The sequence below is a fragment of the Oreochromis niloticus genome, linkage group LG10, assembly GCF_001858045.2.
Source record: "Oreochromis niloticus isolate F11D_XX linkage group LG10, O_niloticus_UMD_NMBU, whole genome shotgun sequence".
In the NCBI taxonomy this organism is placed as follows: Eukaryota; Metazoa; Chordata; class Actinopteri; order Cichliformes; family Cichlidae; genus Oreochromis; species Oreochromis niloticus.
Genome location: NC_031975.2, coordinates 23,036,802 through 23,057,412, shown reverse-complemented (window position 1 = coordinate 23,057,412; position 20,611 = coordinate 23,036,802). Strand labels below are relative to the sequence as shown.

Sequence of the window (20,611 nt, the reverse complement as noted above, 5' to 3'; positions counted from 1 at the left end):
CTGCCTAAGAAGAAGGGATTTTGTGCAGAGAGCCAGTATTAGGTTTGGAGCAGAGCTGTGTGTGGGGAGCCAGGCTGATGCTGATCCAACAGGGTGGGTCTGTCTGACTCGGCCCGTCTGGCCTGGAGCGAGAAATCTCCCCCACCCAACCCCCCCACAGACATGCGGAGCTGTAAAAAAATGTGCGTAGGGTGTCGATGCATGTGTGCACATCTCTGCAGGCAAGCGCGCAGGCCAATGAGTGACGTTGCACTGTATGGATGCCAAGCACGCATAGATTTGTGCACGCGCTATTGTGAGGCATGTCGGTCAGCATAAGGGGTTGAGTGCATATGCATTTGTGTGAACTGTGTGATTGCGAGAGAAGAGGAAGAGGGCTCATACAACCAAGTAGTCTGTGTCACTCTTTCCATTTCTCTGTCCTCGCCCTGACCCTACCTAACATTGCATAACACCAGAGACTTTTTCATGCCAAATGAGTGGCTGGGTGTATGAAGTTGAAGTGGCTGGGGGATGATTATGGGAGGGTGTGAGAGGTTACAAGTCAGTTACATCAATCAGATGAATGCAACAAACTAAAGTCGAGTGGCATTTTCAGGACTGGTTAAAAAGAAGAAAATCCATTTTGAAGGGAAGCTACAGGTAGAAGGTAAAGTCATAAAGCACTTACACGGATCAGCCAAAACAACAAAACTACTGGCAGAGAAAGTTAATAACAGTTGATATTTCATTACAAGAGAGGCTGTCAAGAAGTGTGCTAAATAAAGCAGCAAGCAAACCGTCAGATCTTGAAACTGTTGTGTTGAAAGCAGATTAGGACTGGTTCAGAACGGCACGTCTTAGGGGTGTTTCGGCAGTGGTTAAAGGCTTATGGGTGTGCTTGTGGAGTGAAGGCCGGCCAGTGTGGTCTGATCCTACAGAAGAGCAACTGTTGTACAAACCAGGGTAACTGAGTAAATGAGGCTTTATGTGCTCATCCTTATTTTCAGCCTTTTATATACTGTTAAAAAGCTGGATGCACATTAGACCTTTATCACCCAAGTATCATACAGGCTGCCTGGACTTATTTTGTAACTTTGGCTGTAAAATTACAAAATAGCCCAAAATGGTTGAAGTGTTACAGTAATGTCACACTGAGATGATTTCTCTCTCTGCGTTCAGACAGTATTACTTTGTGAACGCTTTGTGCTACCGTGATACACCGAATATCCCCTTAGAGCTCATCTTCTCCTTTTTAAATTTTGTACAAGGACAACGAACTCCTTCTAAATCATAGGCTTCATACAGCCCACTTTAATCTTTAGGCTGGACCATTGAAGCTACATGATAAATGTGAAAAATCCCATAAAACATTATGATAGTTTATTGCACAGATTGTCTTGTAATTACAAATGTTCTGTAAATGTCGTTTGTTCTGCAGTCTTTCTCAATAGGAAAAGCTGTAAAACTTGTGAAAATACAGTTAAAAGTTCAAAATCTATACAGTCCTTCACATTTTCTCAAACTGTCCAGTGGGCCAGATTTGAGTCTCCAGTGGGCTGATTCAGGCTCCTGGGCCTCATGTTTAACACCCCTGCTGTAGCACAAACATTAAGGAGTTACAGTAGGGTAAAATGGACCCCATACCATAATAAAAATACAAAACAAAAAACCCACTGAGCTCAGGTTGTGTATAAAATCCCCCTTCACTGCTCATTTAGAGGGGAAATCCCTATCATCTATTATGGACAGCCACACTCACCTGCTGTTCAGATGCTCAGTTTATGAGGGGCAGCCAATCAGAAGAAAGTTGGCCTTTGAGGGAAAGGAAGTAACATGGCTTAGTTTTTACTGGACGAAGTTGCTATTCATCATCCACTACGCTTAAACTTTGAACATGCACAGATAGCCCAGTGAGCTTTGTCTTACACGTGTCACAGTCATGACAGTTATCTACCAAGCAATCTAAATGATCTAAAAAGCACATCAAACACCAAACTATCGTGATCAAATGCCCCACCATGACTTGAAAATCATAAAGGAAATTAACCTGTAACTTTATGGAAAAAAATAGGATCCAGGAGGTTTGGAGCTTGAACAATACATAACACTAAAAAGACTCATTTTAGTTCAGTTTGATACATTTGTAACCCCCAGCTTAAGGGAGTAAAAAGTCTGAAGAACAAGCAGAGATTATGCTTTACAAGTATCAAGGAGTAAGAAAATCACTGAATCAAAAAGGAAGCCACAGGTAATCCGAGGGGTCACAACTGTAAAAATAAATGTAGACAAATTACTCCATAAATAAGGAATTCTTGGATAACTTGAGGCAACTTGAGAATATTAAGAATATTGAGACTATAAAGAAGAAAGATGCTTCTGTGGTTCCTTTCAACTGTGGGGAAGAAAAAAGATTAAAAGAAAATCGAGCAATAGGACGATTTCTCTGGTGGCTCGTGTGGATTTTGGCGTGTGAGGATTGTAAAGCGTCAACACAAGCTGAAGAAAATCCAGTAAATCCATACATGTCGGTTGCCTGAGAAAAAAAAAGAAAAAGACACAAGCAGCAAGCCTTTTCTGCCCAGACACTTTTTTTAGTCTTTAGGCTTGGTTTGATCTGTGAAGTTCCTCCCTTTAACCTCTTCCTGCCAATAGTTTCACTCACAGCAGTGCAAATCCAAGTCAGCAGATTACTGGTTGCGGGCTTGTGTACACATACATTTTCCTCTCATTCTTTATTTTGCTTCCGAACTTCCTCTCTCTCCTCAAACAGAACGAAGCGCCGAGGGGGGTTTGCGGAAAGAAAACAAACTGTGAAACTGTAACCTGTAGCCAAGGAAAACTAGCTGATGGGCTTTCCTCCCTAGTGCCTGGGCACACAGTGTACCGATACAGTTTACCTGGCAGATACCTGCAGCTGAAGGCTGACGGTGCTGCCACGGCTGCTCTCTGTCCAGGTTTCAATCTCTGCAGCACTGTCCAAACACCTCTGCCTAAATCTGTACTAAATACATACAATATCCCTTCTTCTTCTCATCAATTTCTCTTCACATAACCTCCCTCAACACTCCCTCCTTGTCAGCACTCTGTAGTTTAAAAAAAGAAAGAAAGATATGATATAAAACATATGTTAGCTACTCATAATGAAAACTTTCCCCTTCCTTAAATGGACTGTTTCATAAGTGTACTGCTGTGTTCTGCTCTGAGGGCCTCCTGGGTGTGGGACTGCTGACCTGCTGAGCCAAATGTACTGCCAAGTCGTTACCGTGAGAGAGGGAGGGAGAGCAGAGGGCAGGACACAGAACGCCAGCATGCCATCAGACACCCTGCCAGCCTTGGCTGTAGTACCGATGCACTGACTGACCGGTGGGAAAAGACTAACTGCCATTGTTTGACTCGAGTGGTTATAGAAGTGAAAACATGCAGGAAGAACCGAGAAAGGAAAATATATTCTTTCGCACCTGCTTTCTCTCCATCATCCCCATTTCCCCAGTGAATCAGGTCCCAGTCATTTCCCCTCTCTAGGAATCCTTACAGGTCACCTCACTAAAGTTTTAACTTTTAATTTCCAGTCCTACTCTTTTTTTGCTTCCAGAGCCTGAACCTCCACCCTGAACTCCTCCTCCCCTTCAACATTCATGAAGCTCTCCCTTCTCTTTGCCAGTTTTATTTCATCTCAGTGAGCAGTTCTGAGAAGCCATGTTGAGTAAAATCTATAATTTCTCAGTTCCAGTGTTGACACAAATGTATAACTGTGTATATTTTGCAGTTTTACAAAACAAAATACAATCATCGGTCTCAGTTTGGTTTGGAAATTATTCCAGAGCTGTGATCAAACCAGGTATGAAACCAAACTTTTCCAGAACTCTTCAGTCTAAACTTCTGATAACAGTTTCTGGCACAATTTTTGATACTGCAGCTATCATTGCCTTCTATTTCATACTACTGATATAACCAAACACCATGGTTATCTGAGAGGAATGGTATAATGGTTTGGAAATTATGGTTCACTCTCACTTGCTCAGAACTAGATAAAGAAGATCGATATTACTCTCGTGTCTGCTGGTTAAAGTATGGATCTGGACCCAGGGGGTGTTCAGCTTGTAGTATTGGGCTAGGTCACAGAGGAAAGCCTGGTTCTATCCAAAGGAAAAATACATGTCAACACCTCTGATACTCTCTAATTAACAATTTATATCTTTTTTCTGTGATTTTCATTAGATGGAAACATCACCTATTTAAATATGTTGCTCAAAGCATCTACCAAACCAGTTTTGGTAGATGCTAGATTTTTTTATATTTTGCTTCCAAGCAGCCCAGACATTCTTATAATTTTTTAAAATGTTTTTTGTTTGGACATTTGGTGCTTTTTCACCCATTTTCAGTCCAGTCTAGAATTTCATTTCTTTTGTTTGTTTGTTGAATAACTTAACACGGATCTGTGATGAATTAAAACAAAAAAGACACCTAAATATCTGACCCTTCAGTTGATCCATCTACTTTTCAATTAAAGCTCATCAGAAATGGTCTCAGTGGAAGAATGACAGTCCAGAAGCCTTTCTTAAGGTAGAGAAACGGGGAGAAAAGGCTGATGGATGCCAAAGTACACAAGAACTGCTCTGAAAACAGATCTGATGGAGTGATTGGTAACAGCTTCATTTTTCAGTATAATGATTCCAAACGCACTGCAGTAAAAACATACCTGATAGAGAAACAGACACTACAACAGTATTAGTCATGTATTGGCCTCCCCAGAGCCCAAACCTCAACATTATTTAAGGAGTGTGGGATCATCTTGACAGAGAACAAAAGGCAGCAGAGGGACCAGCTTTGAATATCTTTCTAGAAGCCTGGAGACCTATCCCTTAAGACTACTTAAAGAAATTAGAAGAAAGCCTGGCTAAGAGAGTTGAATTCAGGCTGTGCTGAAAAATAAAGGTGGTCATCCCAAATATGGAGTCAAGATCATTAGAACTGCCAAAAATCTAGGCACCAGTTTAGCTCACTGGGATGAGTGGGCAACCACATGCTGTGTGGCAGAGAGTGGCAGGCCCGGGTTCGAGTCCAACCTGCGGCCCTTTGCTGCATGTCTTCCCTTTTCTCTCTTCCTCCGCTTTCCTGTCATTCTTCACTTCTCTATTCAAAAAGGCCAAAAATAAAAACATAATAAAAAAAAAGAAGAATTGCACAAAATCTGCTTTTACGTTATATTTCAATAAAGCTTCTATTTCTCATTTTAGAAAAAAAAGGGGTGGCTCTAGACTTGCACAGTACTGTACCTCTAACTCAGACATCATCATCACTATCATCTAAACATATAAACCTCTACTGCACCTATACCCAGATTTCTTCTTCTCTTTTTTTTTTAAAGGTCGAACATTTACCTAACTTACACTATCCAATCACTGTGTCACACATTGCTTCAACATGTTGCACGCTGATTGGATGCGAGTTGTGGGCGAAGGGAGGGTGTTGGGGCAGCACTCAGGAGAGGAGTACAGAAATGGAGAAAGCTCACAGTGCATTAGGGACAGCACGGTGCAATTCGTTCCATTGGCAGCACTTCAAAGAGGAAGAGGAGGGGGATAATCCACCCCAACATTAGCCCCCGGAATCTTCCACCACCAACACGAACACCCGCACACTCACACGCAGACACACATACACACTTGTTCACAAAAGCAGCAGGCTGGAGGCTTTGGTCGTGGGGTCTGATTGGGTTGGGGTCTGGGGATGACGGGATGGAAGGATGGAGAGGATTTTTCAATTTGCCCGCAAATCAGAGATGATTGCAACACTATCTTGCACACAGACACATACATGCACTCAGAAACACAATGTCATGCACACAACACCTCCACAGAAAAATACCATATGCAAAGAAAAAACAAAGCAAAGCAGGTGGACCACTTGCTCATAGAGGTGAAAATAGGCAAAAACAGGTCAGCTACGGATGACAGAGCAGATACTTACAGGTGGTGTCGGCGTGAGAGATGGAAAAGTAAAAGGAGGAAGAAAAGTGAAGAAGACGGATGAAGTGAAAGAGAGCTTGCGTATCGACAGCCACTAGCATCACAGCAGTGAGCTGTCAACACTCACTTGGCCAAAACGTGACCAATTGGAGATCAATCCTCCTCATGGGTGACTTGCCAGCAGCAATTCTAATCTATCCGACTTTCTCAGTTACACAGTTGGGCAGTGGTCAAGAGGAACGCTGCTAGATTTGGAGCCAGCCAGATTAAACACCTTCAGATCAACCTCACGTCTTGATCTGCAATCACAGCACTGCTTTCAGGCTATTAAATGCTGTTTTGAACATGCCTCACAAAATGATCATTATTCTGCCTCATTTGGACAAAAACAATTTGAAAATTCAGACTTTGTGCACCAACAACTCCAAGCTTCTTAAAAACACAATAACATTGAGGAAAAGTCACTATGCTCAGGGTGTCTGTCCTAATATATAAAGCAGAGTACTTATGGTGAAGTATGGTCAGTAACTACCAAGAGTTCCAACAATTACATGAATTTAAGAGTTCAACTACTACAAATTACAGCTCCAATACACCTGATTATTAATGGTGCTAAATGGAGGTGAGGTGATGGTGACACATTACTGTATTTGCATATCAGCATCACTCAGTGTGAGCCCAGCTGATTGATAATAGCGAATAAGATGAAGCAAACAGTGTCAGTGGCAGATATTTGTCTCTAAGAACCTAAGAAGAGCTTAAAAACAGCAAAGTTATTTTACATAATAAATCAGGAAAATAAATGACAAAATCCCCAAAACCAAAATGTCAGGGATGTAGAAGCTCATCTGTCACCACTCATAGTTACTACAAAGTTTCCTTGTCATTTATTAGCTGTACTTCACAAACGACTGAGAATTCAAATTAATTGACAGTGACAAATGGGACTTTAACCTTGAGAACAATGTGGTTGAAGAGCCATTAGATGATCACTGTGTGTCAGCTTAATTAAATTCTGACCAGTACTGTAAGAGGAGTACGGACAGCCTTGCCAGCAGATGAGCCATCAGTCTTTTGGGCGCACGAACTGAAAAAAATAGGGATCAAATGTAACTGTCACTTCCCCAGTGTTGCCATAGCAGCAGCGTCTCAATAGAACACTGAAGGGTGCCAAGCAGAAACACCGAGCAGAGTGATACCAAAACTTCTCACAGTCCACAGTATGTACGGCATTTTATTTTTACTAAGAGCTGACTTTGGACTCCTGGAGGTTTCTTCCTGTGAAAAAGGAGTTTGTCCTTCCCACTGTCACCAAGTTCTTGCTCACAGGGTTCATCGGGGTTTTTCTCTGTATTATCACAGGGTCTTTCCTTCATAATATAAAGAGCGCTGAGGCATCTGCTGTGGTGATTTGGCGCTTTATAAATAAAATTAGTCTCTCTATTATTCCTAATGTTTTTTGTTTGATACAAGAAGGCATATGGAACATTAAAAATCACAGAAAAATGACCTTTCTATTTACATTTCTGTATTAAGTGACAGCCAAATGATGTTCCCCATAAATCTGCAATATTTGGATGTAATATTCAAGCTAAATCCAACATGTGTTCGTGGATTGCTTTAAATCCACCACGTGTTCGCATTTTTCACAAATAGGACGCAGTTGCCCCGCACACTGAGGTACACGTAGGCACTGTCTTTACATACTCTGAGTAAATAAGCTGTTTCAACTGTTATTTCCTACTGACTGCTTTACTGTTTTGTGACAGAATGAAGAGAGTTAACTTTTGAAAGCTGAAGTGGTATGGTTCCCTTCTACAACACACACACACACACACACACACACACACACATCAATAATGGGTGGTCAGGAGGGAGAAGAGTTATGGAGTCCATGGACACACTGACTGGTTGAGAGGTTAGAAAACTGCAACAATCAATAAACCCTGACCACCAGAGACCACTGCGGTGTGGCTACAGTTACACAATTCTCTACACATCTGTAGAGTGGTCTTCCAATCACAGAAAATAGTGTACATCGACAGTGATTTGCACAGCTACAGAATATCTAAGTATAGCAGGGGCTTTCAGTTATTTGGCTCACCCAAATAAAAAGTGACCTACATAAAAAGGTTCAGCCCACTGTTTAGAAATGACAACCTGGCTCTGTGGGAAGTGATTTGTGACTCCATTATTTCAAGTTAAGAGGTGGAGGAATTATCATCTAAAAGCCAAATTAACACCGTGGGACGCTGGACAAAGCACGCTGATCCGGTGGTCTAATCAGCACTGAACTTAAGTCCACTGGTCTTACCAGCTGAGGCTAAATGGGAAAAAGTAAGGGGCAATTAACAAAAAAAAAAAAATCTCCAATTATCTCTTGTGCTTGTATTTGAACTCTTTTAGTTTTGTACATAAAGGTCATTTGGTTAATATGGAGCCACCTAATTACCAAAAGGTTTTCTTACTATGAACAAAATTAAATCAACCAAGCTGAACAAAACCAAGGCAAGCCTAACACAGTCTGAAATTACACGCCAACGTATTTAACAGGAACTTAGAATCTGCTGACAGAAATATCCTTGAAAGGGTTAAGAATCTCTCTGCAGTGAATATTTTTGGTAATTTATTACGTGAAGGTAAGCAGATATAATAAGAGTTTTTAGATTGTGGGAATGATATAAACAGTTGTCTAAAAGTAAAAAAAAACAGAGGACTCCTGCCGCATGTCCTTGGCGAACCGCATTTACGTGTATCCCCCTAAATTTTGGCTGCAGTGCATGTTTGGCTGCTCGCTGTAATTTAGATCCTGTATAGTTTGCAGGGTCAGAAAAAGGTTTTGAGAGCACTGCAGCGGCAGCAGAGAATGCCAATGTACTAACAGAGCTCCGGAGTGAGGTTTTGAAGATGGGCACAACTAATTCATGAAACCAGGCAAGAAAATGAAAATATTAGTGCGCATTCTGCAGCCAAATGTAAGCTCTGATACTGAAATCAGCGGGGGAATATTTCAGCATTTAGAAATAACCTCAACACTTAGCATCTACAGTTACAAACTACAAGCTGCAAACATTTAATGTAGATAATGATAAGTTTTCTTCGATTGCAGCTCAGTGAGTTTCATAAAAGCTGGAGTGTGTTTTATTTAAATGTTAAGGAACATTGTGTTAGGCAGGGGAAAAAGAAAAAACTTCAGCAACTTTGTTTCTCTATAAATAAATCAACAAATTTCTCATTGCACCAAGATACTGCTAACCCTCCAAAATGTGATTAATCTAGTTATAACAGCTACGAATGCAACACAACATGCAGCATTTTGAGACTAATCTCGACTACCCTTTGAAATTTCTTCACCTGAGAGATGGGCCAGGCTTCCATTAAATCTTTCAACTTCCTCATCCACAGACACCTTTAATTAGACTTAGCAGTTAAAGCTTCAAAAGCCTCCCTGAACTTCTGCTTCCACAACCACAGAAGCCTGAAAAGTATTTTTCCCCGGGCTTAAAGCCTCCAGTACAATTAATGCCCATTAGCTCGCTCTTACGTTAGCCTCTAAATCGGGACACTTGGTCTACCTGAACTCATCAACAATCAAGGTGTAGATGTAGCACACTGCCAAAAATCACACCATGCATGCAGTTCTTAAAATAGACAGTATCATGAAATTTACCATATTTGACTACGGAGGTCATTTGGTCCAAGCTAGAAACCATCTGAGGTGCCTCAGTAAAAGTAGGGAGTCGCTGCGGAGCACCTTTTCTGGTATCCACCAACAAACTCCAGATCAAAGCCTTTCTCTCCATGGCACGGCAGCTGCACAAGCATTACCATCTCTTTCTCTGGGGAATAACAAACTGTTTCCAAGCAGGGGGCTCAGGAGCATCACAAAACGAACCCAGAGGCTCTCAGAAAAACGAAAAAGAAAAACGTCTGAACCAATTTCCACTATAGAGCTGACTTTCCACTTCCCGAGGGACTTACAGTTTGTACTGTATGCTATTTCTGTGCTCCGGGTCACCTGAGACGGAATTTTCTGTGAAGTTTTTTCTCCAAGTCAGAAGCGTGGGAGAGAAAAACACGCCAAACAAATAAACAAACAAACGAATCTGTGGAAATTCCTAGAGTGCCACGCTGACTTTTTACATGAAGTAACTAATCTGTCACAATGATCACAGATCACAGAAAAAACAAATGAATTCTCCACAGTTGGTGGATTTTCACTTACATTTCCAACACTTGGCTATCAGTCAGTCACTCATTATATCCCTGAGTCATTTCATTACGCCGTCATCCTTTGAGCCATTCATTCATTTAACATCAATATTCATGAGAGCAAAAATCAACTTCATATGATACTGTCAATGATCTTTTTAATTAACGTTCGGAAAAATGTAAATTAACTCGGAAATTATATCAGCGATACAGGGATGGATCAAGCAAATGTTCGAAACACACACACACCGAACACACACAAACAGATAGAAATGATCTCAGAATAAAGCAGTCTGCAAAGAAACAAGTTTTCTTTGGCTTCATACCAAACAAACATCGAAACAACGTCTGCATCTGATTTTCCAACTCACTCTTTCCAGGTCTTGTCGGAGGTGTGTGAAGAGTTTGAGGCGTCTGTAGAGGACGTCCTGCTCCTGTTGGGCCAGGTTGTCCACCTCGTCTCTCTTTAAGGTCACCAGAGGTCGATTAAAGTTGGCCTTCCTCTTCAGCTTCCAGAACTGATATAAGTAGTCCACCTTAAAACGCAGACACACATTTACCTGTTACGCTATCATAATGTTCGCATCACTGCCATGTTTGATTTCAATTCAAGTCAAAGACGGCAGCGAGAAATTTCATGAAGTTAAAAATCAGTGCGAGCATCTTTAACTGGTCATGGCTTTGCTATAAATCAATGAAGGCACTGTAGATCTACTGTGCTTTCAGAGTATTTCCTTTTTTGTTGTTTTTAATTGTCAATTAGAGGCACTGAAGTATTAAAATGTGCACATTTGTGCAGGAGATTTATTTCAAAAAGTCATCCAGCTTTGGAAACTTTATAGTCATATGAAACTTCAACAATTTTCTCAAATTAAGGATCAAATCCTTGAATATTCTTTGTGATTTTAAAGTCAAAGAAAAAAGTTTACAAAGGTCTAACAAAATTACAAATACACATATAGTCACATTGAAAAGAAAGGACTCTATGCTGTCCTGTGAAAAACTAGGTGCACCAGTACAGCCTCAATACTGTAGGAATGTTTTAAATTAAATAGCCCCCAGGTGCTGCTAATCAAATACACCTGATAAATTGATGATCAGCAAGTGTGAGCAATGCTATAAAAACTGAAGTTTTGGTAGTTTGCTGGTCAGGAATGGGGATCCTCACAAAATCAGCCCAAAGCATAGCTTAAGTTTGCAAAATTGCATCTGAAATAAACCAGAAGACTTCTGAAACAATGTCCTTAGGACAGATGAGACCAAAGTAGAGATGTTTGTCCATGATGTATAAGGCAAACACAAACACCAACTGTCAGGCATGGTGGTGGAGGGGTGATGATTTGGGCTTGTTCTGCAGCCATTCAGTTGACCATAAACTCCCCTGTATAGCAAAGTACTCTAGAGTAAAGTGTGAGTCCATCTGTCTGACAGCTAGAGCATGGCTGAAATTCCGTCATGTAACAAGTAAATGAACTTAAGCACAGCAGCAAACCTACAACTGTCTGAAAATAAGAAGAATCACTGTGTTGCAATGACCCTAACCTGATTGAAATGCTGTGGTGGGACCTTAAGAGAGGTGTGCACACATGGAGTGTGAACAGTGAACTGTTTTTAAAGAAACGTGGGCCAAAATTCCTCCACAACAGTTTGAGAGGCTGATAAAGTCATACAGAAAATAATTACTTGAAGTTACTGAAGCTAAAAGTTGTTCGACCTCACTGAGTGTACTGAGTTTTTCACAGGGCTGTGTAGAGTCCTGTGAAAACATCATTTTTCCCATGATTGTAGACATGTGACATTTTTCTTTTGTTAAAGATCCCCATTCATATTCACATTTGAAGGATCAACCTTTTACACCAAGGAAAATAAACCGGGACTGCATACATTCAAGAAGTGCAGCACTAAGAAAAATGTTTCACTCATGATCTGAGTAAGCAATAACTCTTCAAAGTCTGGATATTTGACAACATGGCTACAATCCCAAGTATTTCATTAGTGTATCCAACTACAATGAATACCTCGATTAGATCATACATTGCAGGCAAGACACGAAGCACACTGAGGCACTGTGGTGTAATGTGGTTGCCCCAACCTTGCCAAGGAAAGTGAAGCGGTTCTTTGACAACACAACACAATTTTCTCATAGATTTGTGACCTTAACCACAGACAATATCAGAGTTTTTTTTCCTCTCTCAGCTCTATTATATTTTTAAAACCCAAAATGGCCCTGTAGTGTTGACTCAGTATCAAAAATTCTTTTTAAAAAAAAGAACGCTTTCAAATCCATGGTTTAGCTTTCCTAGTAAAAAAAAAAAAAATTAAATAAAAATAAAAGACGTTCCAGCAGCAGCGTCCATGTTTGGAAAGCAGATCAGAGCATGGTCTAAACAAATATCTGTAACTCATCATGCGGTCTACGAATACCTATGAATGGGGAACACTTGAGCCAGTGTGCTAAATCGAGGCAAGTACATGATTAGTCTTCTCATATTTCTATAATTTTATACTCTTAACACAAACACATTTTTCCGACTCGGCAATGTTCTCCCAGATTTCATCAATCAATAGGAGCCTTCAGCTTTTTGTTCTTTGGACAGAAATGGCACTTCCTAACAGCTTCATGCTTCGGTGAATCGGGCGTTCTGAGATGCTCTGCTGCACGTCGCTGCTGTACTGAGCAGTCACAGTATCTGCATACTTGCTCCCTTTTAGCAGGAACAAGTGCTGCTATTATGAGCTCTCTCATCAGTGAGTTTTTTCAGCCACTCATCTTGTTGACCATGTCTGTGCACTTTGTGCCTATACCTGAGTCGCTGTCTAGAGGAGCGGGTATTTTTTGATGCACATAGAGGCGTACCTATCACAACGAGTGTTTAACCTCATTTCTTAGAACTTAATGAGAAGCTGTAGGGTCCTAGCTTAACACACCTGGGAGACGGGCAGCCCCAGGTTTTCGGCAACCTCCCTGGGTTCCACGAGTCGGTAAAACTCATCCTCCAGCTCCTGAAGCTTCTGCTTCCTCTGGCTCACTTTTTCTCTCTCCAGTTGGTCGCGCTCAGCCCGCTCCGACGCCGACACTGAAACCAGGTGCGATACCGACCTCTGCTCCGGATCGCTGCTGCCATTCGTCTCGTTTTGCTGGTCCTGCCGAAGCTCGGAGGTGAGACCGGTGGCGGCCCACTCGGGTCTGGCTCCACCGTGTGCTCCGTTGGCGGTGGAAGCGGTGACGTGATTGCCGTTGCTCAGTCCGCTTGAGCTGAAGGTGCTGTTGGTGTTTGTACTGGTGTTGCTGTGCTCCAGGCAGAAGGACTTGAAGCGCACCTCGTCGTTCTCGGCCAAGATGGTCTTCATCTCCAGGCCGTGATCGAAGGCGCAGGTCACATGGAAGGCCACAATACAGGAGGGCATGGAGCACTGGGAGGAGGGTCAGAGAGGAAATTGAGTTAAGGGACACACAAATAAAAAAAGATGTCTTCATGTTCTCAGACATTTTGTCAAAACTGTTTGTTTTAAGCTGTCATTTTCGGTCCATTTATTGCGTTATCAAGGTTCCAGAACAAGTGCAGCAAAGCAGAAAGACAGGCCAAGTCACAACAAACACAGTTTTCCCATTTCTGCTGACATTCTGGTAACTTGGGATATGTTTCAATATGTGTGTGAGTGCATGTTTCTCAGTGCTATCCATTACAGGTCATACTAAGAGCTGACCTCCCACGGAGTCCCTCCAGGCATGGTACGATTTTGTGTGTGTGTGTGTGTGTGTGTGTGTGTGTGTGTGTGTGTGTGAGAAAGCGAGAACCCTTGTGACTGTACTGGTGTCACTGCTGCATGCACATTTGTTAGTATGTGTGAGTGTGTGTGCAGGTCTGCACTTATCAAAGTAGTTCAGGATTCGGCAGGAGGCTCGTTGGTGACTCTCTGCACTGCAGTGCGTGTTAAAAATAAAAAAAATGACTGATCCGACCGACTCAACCATCTGGAAAACAACTTTTCTACAAATGTCTCTCTCCCTTTATTTCTCTGTTCTTATCCTTATTTGGCTTTTATGCTTCATAAAAACTTTCTAAAAAGCTTTAAAAAGTTTTAATTGGAACTACTTCCTACCAAAGAAACAGTCCAGTCCTAACTGGCATTGGGCTTCTCAGCATTTCCAAATGTGGTTTGTACGATGAGGCAAAAAAAGAGAGACATAACTGGCTAGAATATTCTTTTTTGCTTGAACTTCGGGTTGGCCTTGGACTGTGCTGCAGTCTTCTCTACTGTCACACACTAAAGTAGGTCAACATCAGCGCGAACACCAATCTATCTCTACAACCTTCAGCAGCACATGGAAAAGTGTGCGACTGTAATCTCAGGTATGCTGAGAGATCCAGATGAACCCACTCCCATTTCCTCTTTTATGGACTTAATATTAGAGCCTATTTGCGTGTGGGAGGATTAGTAGAGATATCCTGCATTAAACTTACATGATTTGTGAAACAGCATGTGAATCCATGTGAAACCGCAACTGACTAATGGAGACCTCCTATGTGTGTTATTCCCCAATGTGGATAATGATGATAGACTCCTTGCTTTAATTGGCTCAATTTGTCAAGTTGTACAATCTTGGTTTTTATTGAAAACTGCCTGCAAATACCACATTTTCACCGGTTACCAGATACATTATCAGAGAGATTATAAGGGAGATTTGCCACTCAAACAAACCCCATTAGAAATCTATAGGGAAGTGCTATAACAGCAAATATGAACACTACTGATTGCAAACAGTCAATCAACAGCAAAATGAGTAAACATAAACCTATTGTGTTGTTGTGTTAATGCAGATGAACCCTAAAAGTTCAAAAGGTGTGGCAGCCTGTACAGTGGGGGAAATACAGTGGAGTGAAAAAGTGTTTGCCCCCTTCCCGATTTCTTATAACACAAGTAAATTGCATTTTCTAAATGAAGGTGTTTATTATTATTGGGGGTGGGGTGATACTCCACAGTTAATTTAACTTATCTTTTCCCCCCCTAATAATAAACACCTTCATTTAGAAAATGCAGTTTGTGTTTCCTTGTGTTTTATCTAATATTATATTTGTCTGATGATCTGAAACATTTCAGTGTTACAAGTATACAAAAAAAAAAAATCAGGAAGGGGACAAACACTTTCAAACCACTGTAAGTATCCGATCCCCTGCTAAAATTTATAAGTCTGCAAAGAAAGTCACTTGCAAAGAAACGAGCCGTTTATAATCTTCATGGTAGTTTCATTTTGATAAGAGACAGAATATCCATCCCCAAAAAATTCAGAAAAGCACATTACATGAAAGTTATACATTGATTTGCAGATCACTAAGGGAAATAGGTATTTGATCCCCTACAACTCAGCTAGATTTTTCTCCCACAGATTACAACCAATCAATCAACCAATTAACCAACCGATTGACCAAATAATCACAAATTCCCCTGATCTCAATATAAAGCACATCTTTCCAGAAAAATGTGTCTTCCAGTCCAACCTCTTCACCACCACGGCCAAGACAAAAGAGCTGTCATATGATGTCAGGGACAAAACTGTAGACCTGCACAAGGCTGGAATGGGCTACAAGACTACCAACAAGAAGCTTGGTGATAATGTGATAACTGGTGTGATTATTCGTAAAAGGATGAAACAGAAAATGGCCATGAAATGCCCTCGGTCTGGAGCTCCACGCAAGAGCTTGCATCATGGGGTTAGGATGATCATGAGATAATCTCAAAACTATTCTGAATTAGCCTGTTAATGATCTGAAGGCAGCTGGGACGATAGTCACCTAGTACACCACTGTTAACAGCATTGGTAATGTACATGCCTGCCTAAGTTTGCCACTGAAAATCTAAATGATTCAGAGAAGGTGCAGGAGAAAGTGTTGTGGTCAGATGAAAGTAAAATCGAGTTTTCTGGCATCAACTCAACCTGCCGTGTTTGGAAGAAGAGAAATCCTAAGTATGACAAAAAGAAGACCATCCTCACATTCAAGCATGGAGGTGTTTTTCTGCTAAGGGTACAGGATGACTTCACCGCATTAAATGGCCAATGGATGCAGCCATGTCCTACTAAATGTTGGACGAGAACATCCTTCCCCAAGTCAGAACATTGAGTAAACCAACTATTTCCCCCACTGTATATCTACTCATTATTGTGGTAAAGATGCAAGCGTGCCTAGTGTTGTTTCTCGGCTTATGTATGATGTGGCACAGCAGAACACTTGTGCTATGGTGAAGAAAGTCCATAAACTCCTCAACAGTTAAACACACTGATTTATCATATATTGTGTAACTTTGTGCATACACGCCTCTTGTAGATGACAAAAAAAAGAAACCTTATTTTAGGGTAAAATCACCAAACTACTTCATTGTTTATCAGATTAGACAGTTTTTATGTTCTGGTAACCACTGGAATTCACGTTATATCTCTCCCCATTTATTTGACTCGGGGCTTTATGATAACTGATAATTGCCCATCTTAGTTACAAATGGAGTAAGCGTTTACCACAGTTGCCACTTTGTTACCAAGATGGTTGCTGAGTGGCAAATTTTCTCCTAAAACTTTGACAATGTATCCAAGATATTGTGTCCAATAGATAACAACATTCTACCCATAAAGTGGACGAGTTTATTTAACAGCTGTTGTTTAAGTCCCACTTCATATTGTGCATATATTTTATATGAATTTTACCTTTATTGACCAAAAACAAATGATTTCCATATTTTCTTCACTATGGGACTGTATCAGATCTGATATAGTGATCACGTGTATGAAATCTGTTTTTGATGTGCAGCAGTCTGAAATGACTGCATATGCACAAGCATAAGCATGTGAACTTTCTGCAGTATTACCATTTTGTCTTCTTGGCAACACCTGCTAGATTTTGCCATATATATTTTTTTAATATCCATATTTTCTTTCCATGACCTGATTATCTTGACCAGGGGTCCCCAATCCCAGTCCACGAGGGCCGGTGTCCCTGCAGGTTTTAGATGTGTGCTTGATCCATCACAGCTGATTTAAATGGATAAATTACCTTTTCAACATGCCTTGAAGTTCTCCAGAGGCCTGGTAATGAACTAATCATGTGATTCAGGTGTGTTGACCCAGGGCAAGATCTAAAACCTGCAGGGACACCGGCCCTCGTGGACTGGGATTGGGGACCCCTGATCTTGACTCATCAGGCTTTACTCAATCCATCCATTTTGTGTCAAAGAAGAGTCAAGTGGCACATCATTATATGATCAACAAACACAGCCTTGGGTGTTAACAAAGACGGTGGATAACCATCCATTATTTTTAACTGGGTTTTTAGGTTTTTTTCAAGCTAGCTAATGCAAAGAAACCTTGGCTCTAATGGATTTCGCACAGCCCTCAAATCATTATGACAGTTTGGTTGGTTTTTCAGTGTACATTCTCATGTTTAAAGAGTTTAATTTGTCCTTTATTGTTTTTTAAGGTAAAACTAAATGGCTTTTCTCTGTCATAAGAAGCTTTGACCAATGAGTTAGCTGCCAGATGTGGGTTTAGAAGGCAGCTTTTTTCCTCCACCCCATTGGAGTGGAGCTGAAACCACCTTCTCTCCTCCCCTTCAGGTCACCTGCTGATCATCAGAGCAATCAACTGCTGTACAAAAAGACCAGCGCGGCCATCCAGACTCCGCCAGATTATGAGCTCACCCGACGTGGTGAAGAGGCTAATCTTGTTTTTGTTTTGCCGTTTCTCATGTAATTCTGTGCCTTTTCTCCTCATCTCCACTAAGCCAGCCAGCCCCGGATCTCACATCCATGTGCAGCCACTCACCTCTCATGAATGCCACTTCTTCTGCTGCCACTTGAGATCATTACTCACCTGCTGGATCACCGCTGCCGCTCTTCGGAGCCTTCCCACGCTCCACCCTTCACCAGCTTCCTCGCAGGCTCAAGACCTCTCTCTTTTGGCACCCTCCCCTGGCCTGACTACCTCGGATTTCAAGTAAGGTTTTCTCACGATAATCCTCTGGACAACATTGCCTAACTCAGCTCCTGCATTCTCCGCCCCGTCTAACTTGTCCTCTTGTCTCACAGATCTTGCCTGGTCCCTCGCTACCTGCCTTCGCTCCTCATGCCTGCCTCTCTCTCCAGTTAACTGCATTCATATGTTCAGCTGAGCTCAGCCTTGTATTTAAATAAAGTTTATTTCTATGTTTATATTTCTTTAAAGTGAGTAAGAGCTCATTTAAGTTAGTTCATGTGCAATTTCTCTAAGCAAATAAAGAATCTCAAAATGCACTCTACTTGAGTCCTACACTCACTGTTTGCTAAAACTTGACAGTTTCACCTGATGCACACATAAATCACCAAGAAAATAAAGCCAGTGATGAAGAAACAGAAGGTGTGATCCAATAATCACATGCTTAGCCTGTGTAAGACACTCCAATAAATACATCATCCCGATAAAACGTGGAGTTAAAGTCAAAGGTCTCCACTGTAAACCCATTTTTTTATTACCAACCAAATGTCAGATTGAGCCCACTGCAGCTGCTCTTACTTTTTTGGTGGCAAAAGGCAAAAGGTTGAACACAGCGTGGAGTTGGCTAAATGTGTTGTTTGGTATGAGCCAAGTCATCGCAAAAAAAAAAAAAAGAAAAAGAAAAAAATACTCATCTGGCCTTTTCGACTGCACCTGCTCTGTTCTGGCAGGGATTCATTAATAATGTTTTTATCAGGGCCCACACTGCTGCTGACTACTTCTGTTTGTGAAGAAAACATGTTTCTCGAAAATAATCTTTGCAAGACTTAACTGAGAAAAAACCCCGGCATTATTCAGACTGAGGTTTGTTTATACTTTACTTTACTCTGGAACATTTTTTAACTTGTGTATCCACTTGCGATTTATAAACATTTCCTTGACCTGAAAAATTCTGGATTTTTTCCTCTCTTTTTTTGTTGCACATGTATTTGGTACAAACCAACCAGAAAAATCAATGAAGCAACTTCCCATCTTTTTCAGCTTTAGGTTTAGCCGATTTTCCATCACTCTCCATAATTAACTTTAAATAAATCTATCCATTCCTTATATTACCACAAATTCAATTCGGGGTCATGCAGGCACTGACAGACTTAAATTGGACCCTTAGCAAATTTAGAGTCACCATTTAACCTAACATGCAATCCTTTGCACCTTGGAAGGAAGCAGGAGTACCCAGAGGGAGCATAAACAGGCAAACTCCACAGAGAAAAGCCAGTGTGTGTAACCCAGAACCTTCTGGCTGTGAGGCGGCAGTGCTAACCACTGCACCACTTTTCCGCCCGAAAACCAAAAAGGGGCGGAGATTATAGAGAAGCTTGGACCTACAGTAACTAATCAGTGTGATCACTTGAAAGATCTCAAGCTTCAATAAATAAAGGAATTTTGAAACTTTCCAAAAATCTATTCTGTTAACTTAATACTTAATATTTTACTATTTTCACTATTAAAACCTGAGCACATCAACAAGACCTTCATGGGATTTCAATAGAGGTGAGCGGATTGATCAAAAAGTCAATCGTATCGATAACAACACTGGTATTGTAGGACGAAAGGATCAATAGTTTGTTTCCATCCTCCAAGTTCAGAATGTAGCCCACTGAATTGTGTTAAATTGTTTTCTTTTTTGGAAATGAAAAAATATACCTCAAACATGCACTATGAAAACTGTCATAACCTTTTTGTGTTTCCCAATACATCTATTTTATTTTTGACCTAAAGCAAATTTAAACAACAGAGGTTGATCCAAAGTGCTTTAGAGCAGGCAAATTTCCTCCAAAAAACCCAGTTTCAAAATACATAAAAGGCTGATGGGTGTGCTTTGTAACTGTGGAAAGTTAAAAAAAACCGTGATTTAATGGTCACATCTCTTAAATCTCTACTACATAAGTTGCTTTTATAAGTTGAAAGTATAAGTATTGTTCTTCGCAGTACTAGCCCTGTATTTACTTGGTATCACTTCAATAACAAAATGTGCAGCACTGCATAGGACTAGACTTTAAAACAGAGTTGTGTATGTTTAAACAGAATTCAGCTCCACAGCATCTGTGATTCCAGCATCTGAGCTACTGGATGTCCACCGCTTGATATGGAAATAACCAGAGTCATAATAAAGCAAATTACATTCTTACGACATATTTTCAAGACCTTTTTTATTCCCTTAATCCATCTAGCACACTTAGAGCTACAACAATCTCATTATTAAAAGCTGTACACAGAATCTCTTTGAACCTTTACATATACAGTACAGGTGGCACTGGTTGACCTTCTAGTGCACGGATCTTCAGTAGAATACTAATTAAGAGACTCTTAACTCAGAACGTCCTGGCTAATGGTTGTTAGATACGTATACTTTGTTATGAGCGCTTGAGATGCTTGTTACTAGCTCTGCATGAAAAGAGACAGGACAAGGTGTCGTTAGAGGAAGGCT

At 41.0% G+C, this 20,611-nt stretch overlaps 1 protein-coding gene and 1 long non-coding RNA gene across 3 annotated transcripts in view; one reads left to right on the top strand and one right to left on the bottom strand.

The window, feature by feature from the left end:
• Window positions 1–20,611, bottom strand: part of jade2 (jade family PHD finger 2) — a 225,473-nt gene that overhangs the window by 74,198 nt on the left and 130,664 nt on the right. For both annotated transcript variants that reach the window (XM_005456139.4, XM_005456140.4), the window contains exons 9-10: window positions 13,092–13,577; window positions 10,535–10,699 (exon numbers count right to left, since the gene is read on the bottom strand). In XM_005456139.4, the coding sequence (XP_005456196.2) occupies window positions 10,535–10,699; window positions 13,092–13,577 (651 nt within the window). The remainder of the gene's footprint in view (window positions 1–10,534; window positions 10,700–13,091; window positions 13,578–20,611) is intronic.
• On the top strand, window positions 18,006–18,443 carry LOC112848045 (uncharacterized). Its single transcript, XR_003221927.1, has 2 exons — window positions 18,006–18,147; window positions 18,240–18,443. It is a non-coding gene; the product is annotated as an uncharacterized LOC112848045 (long non-coding RNA).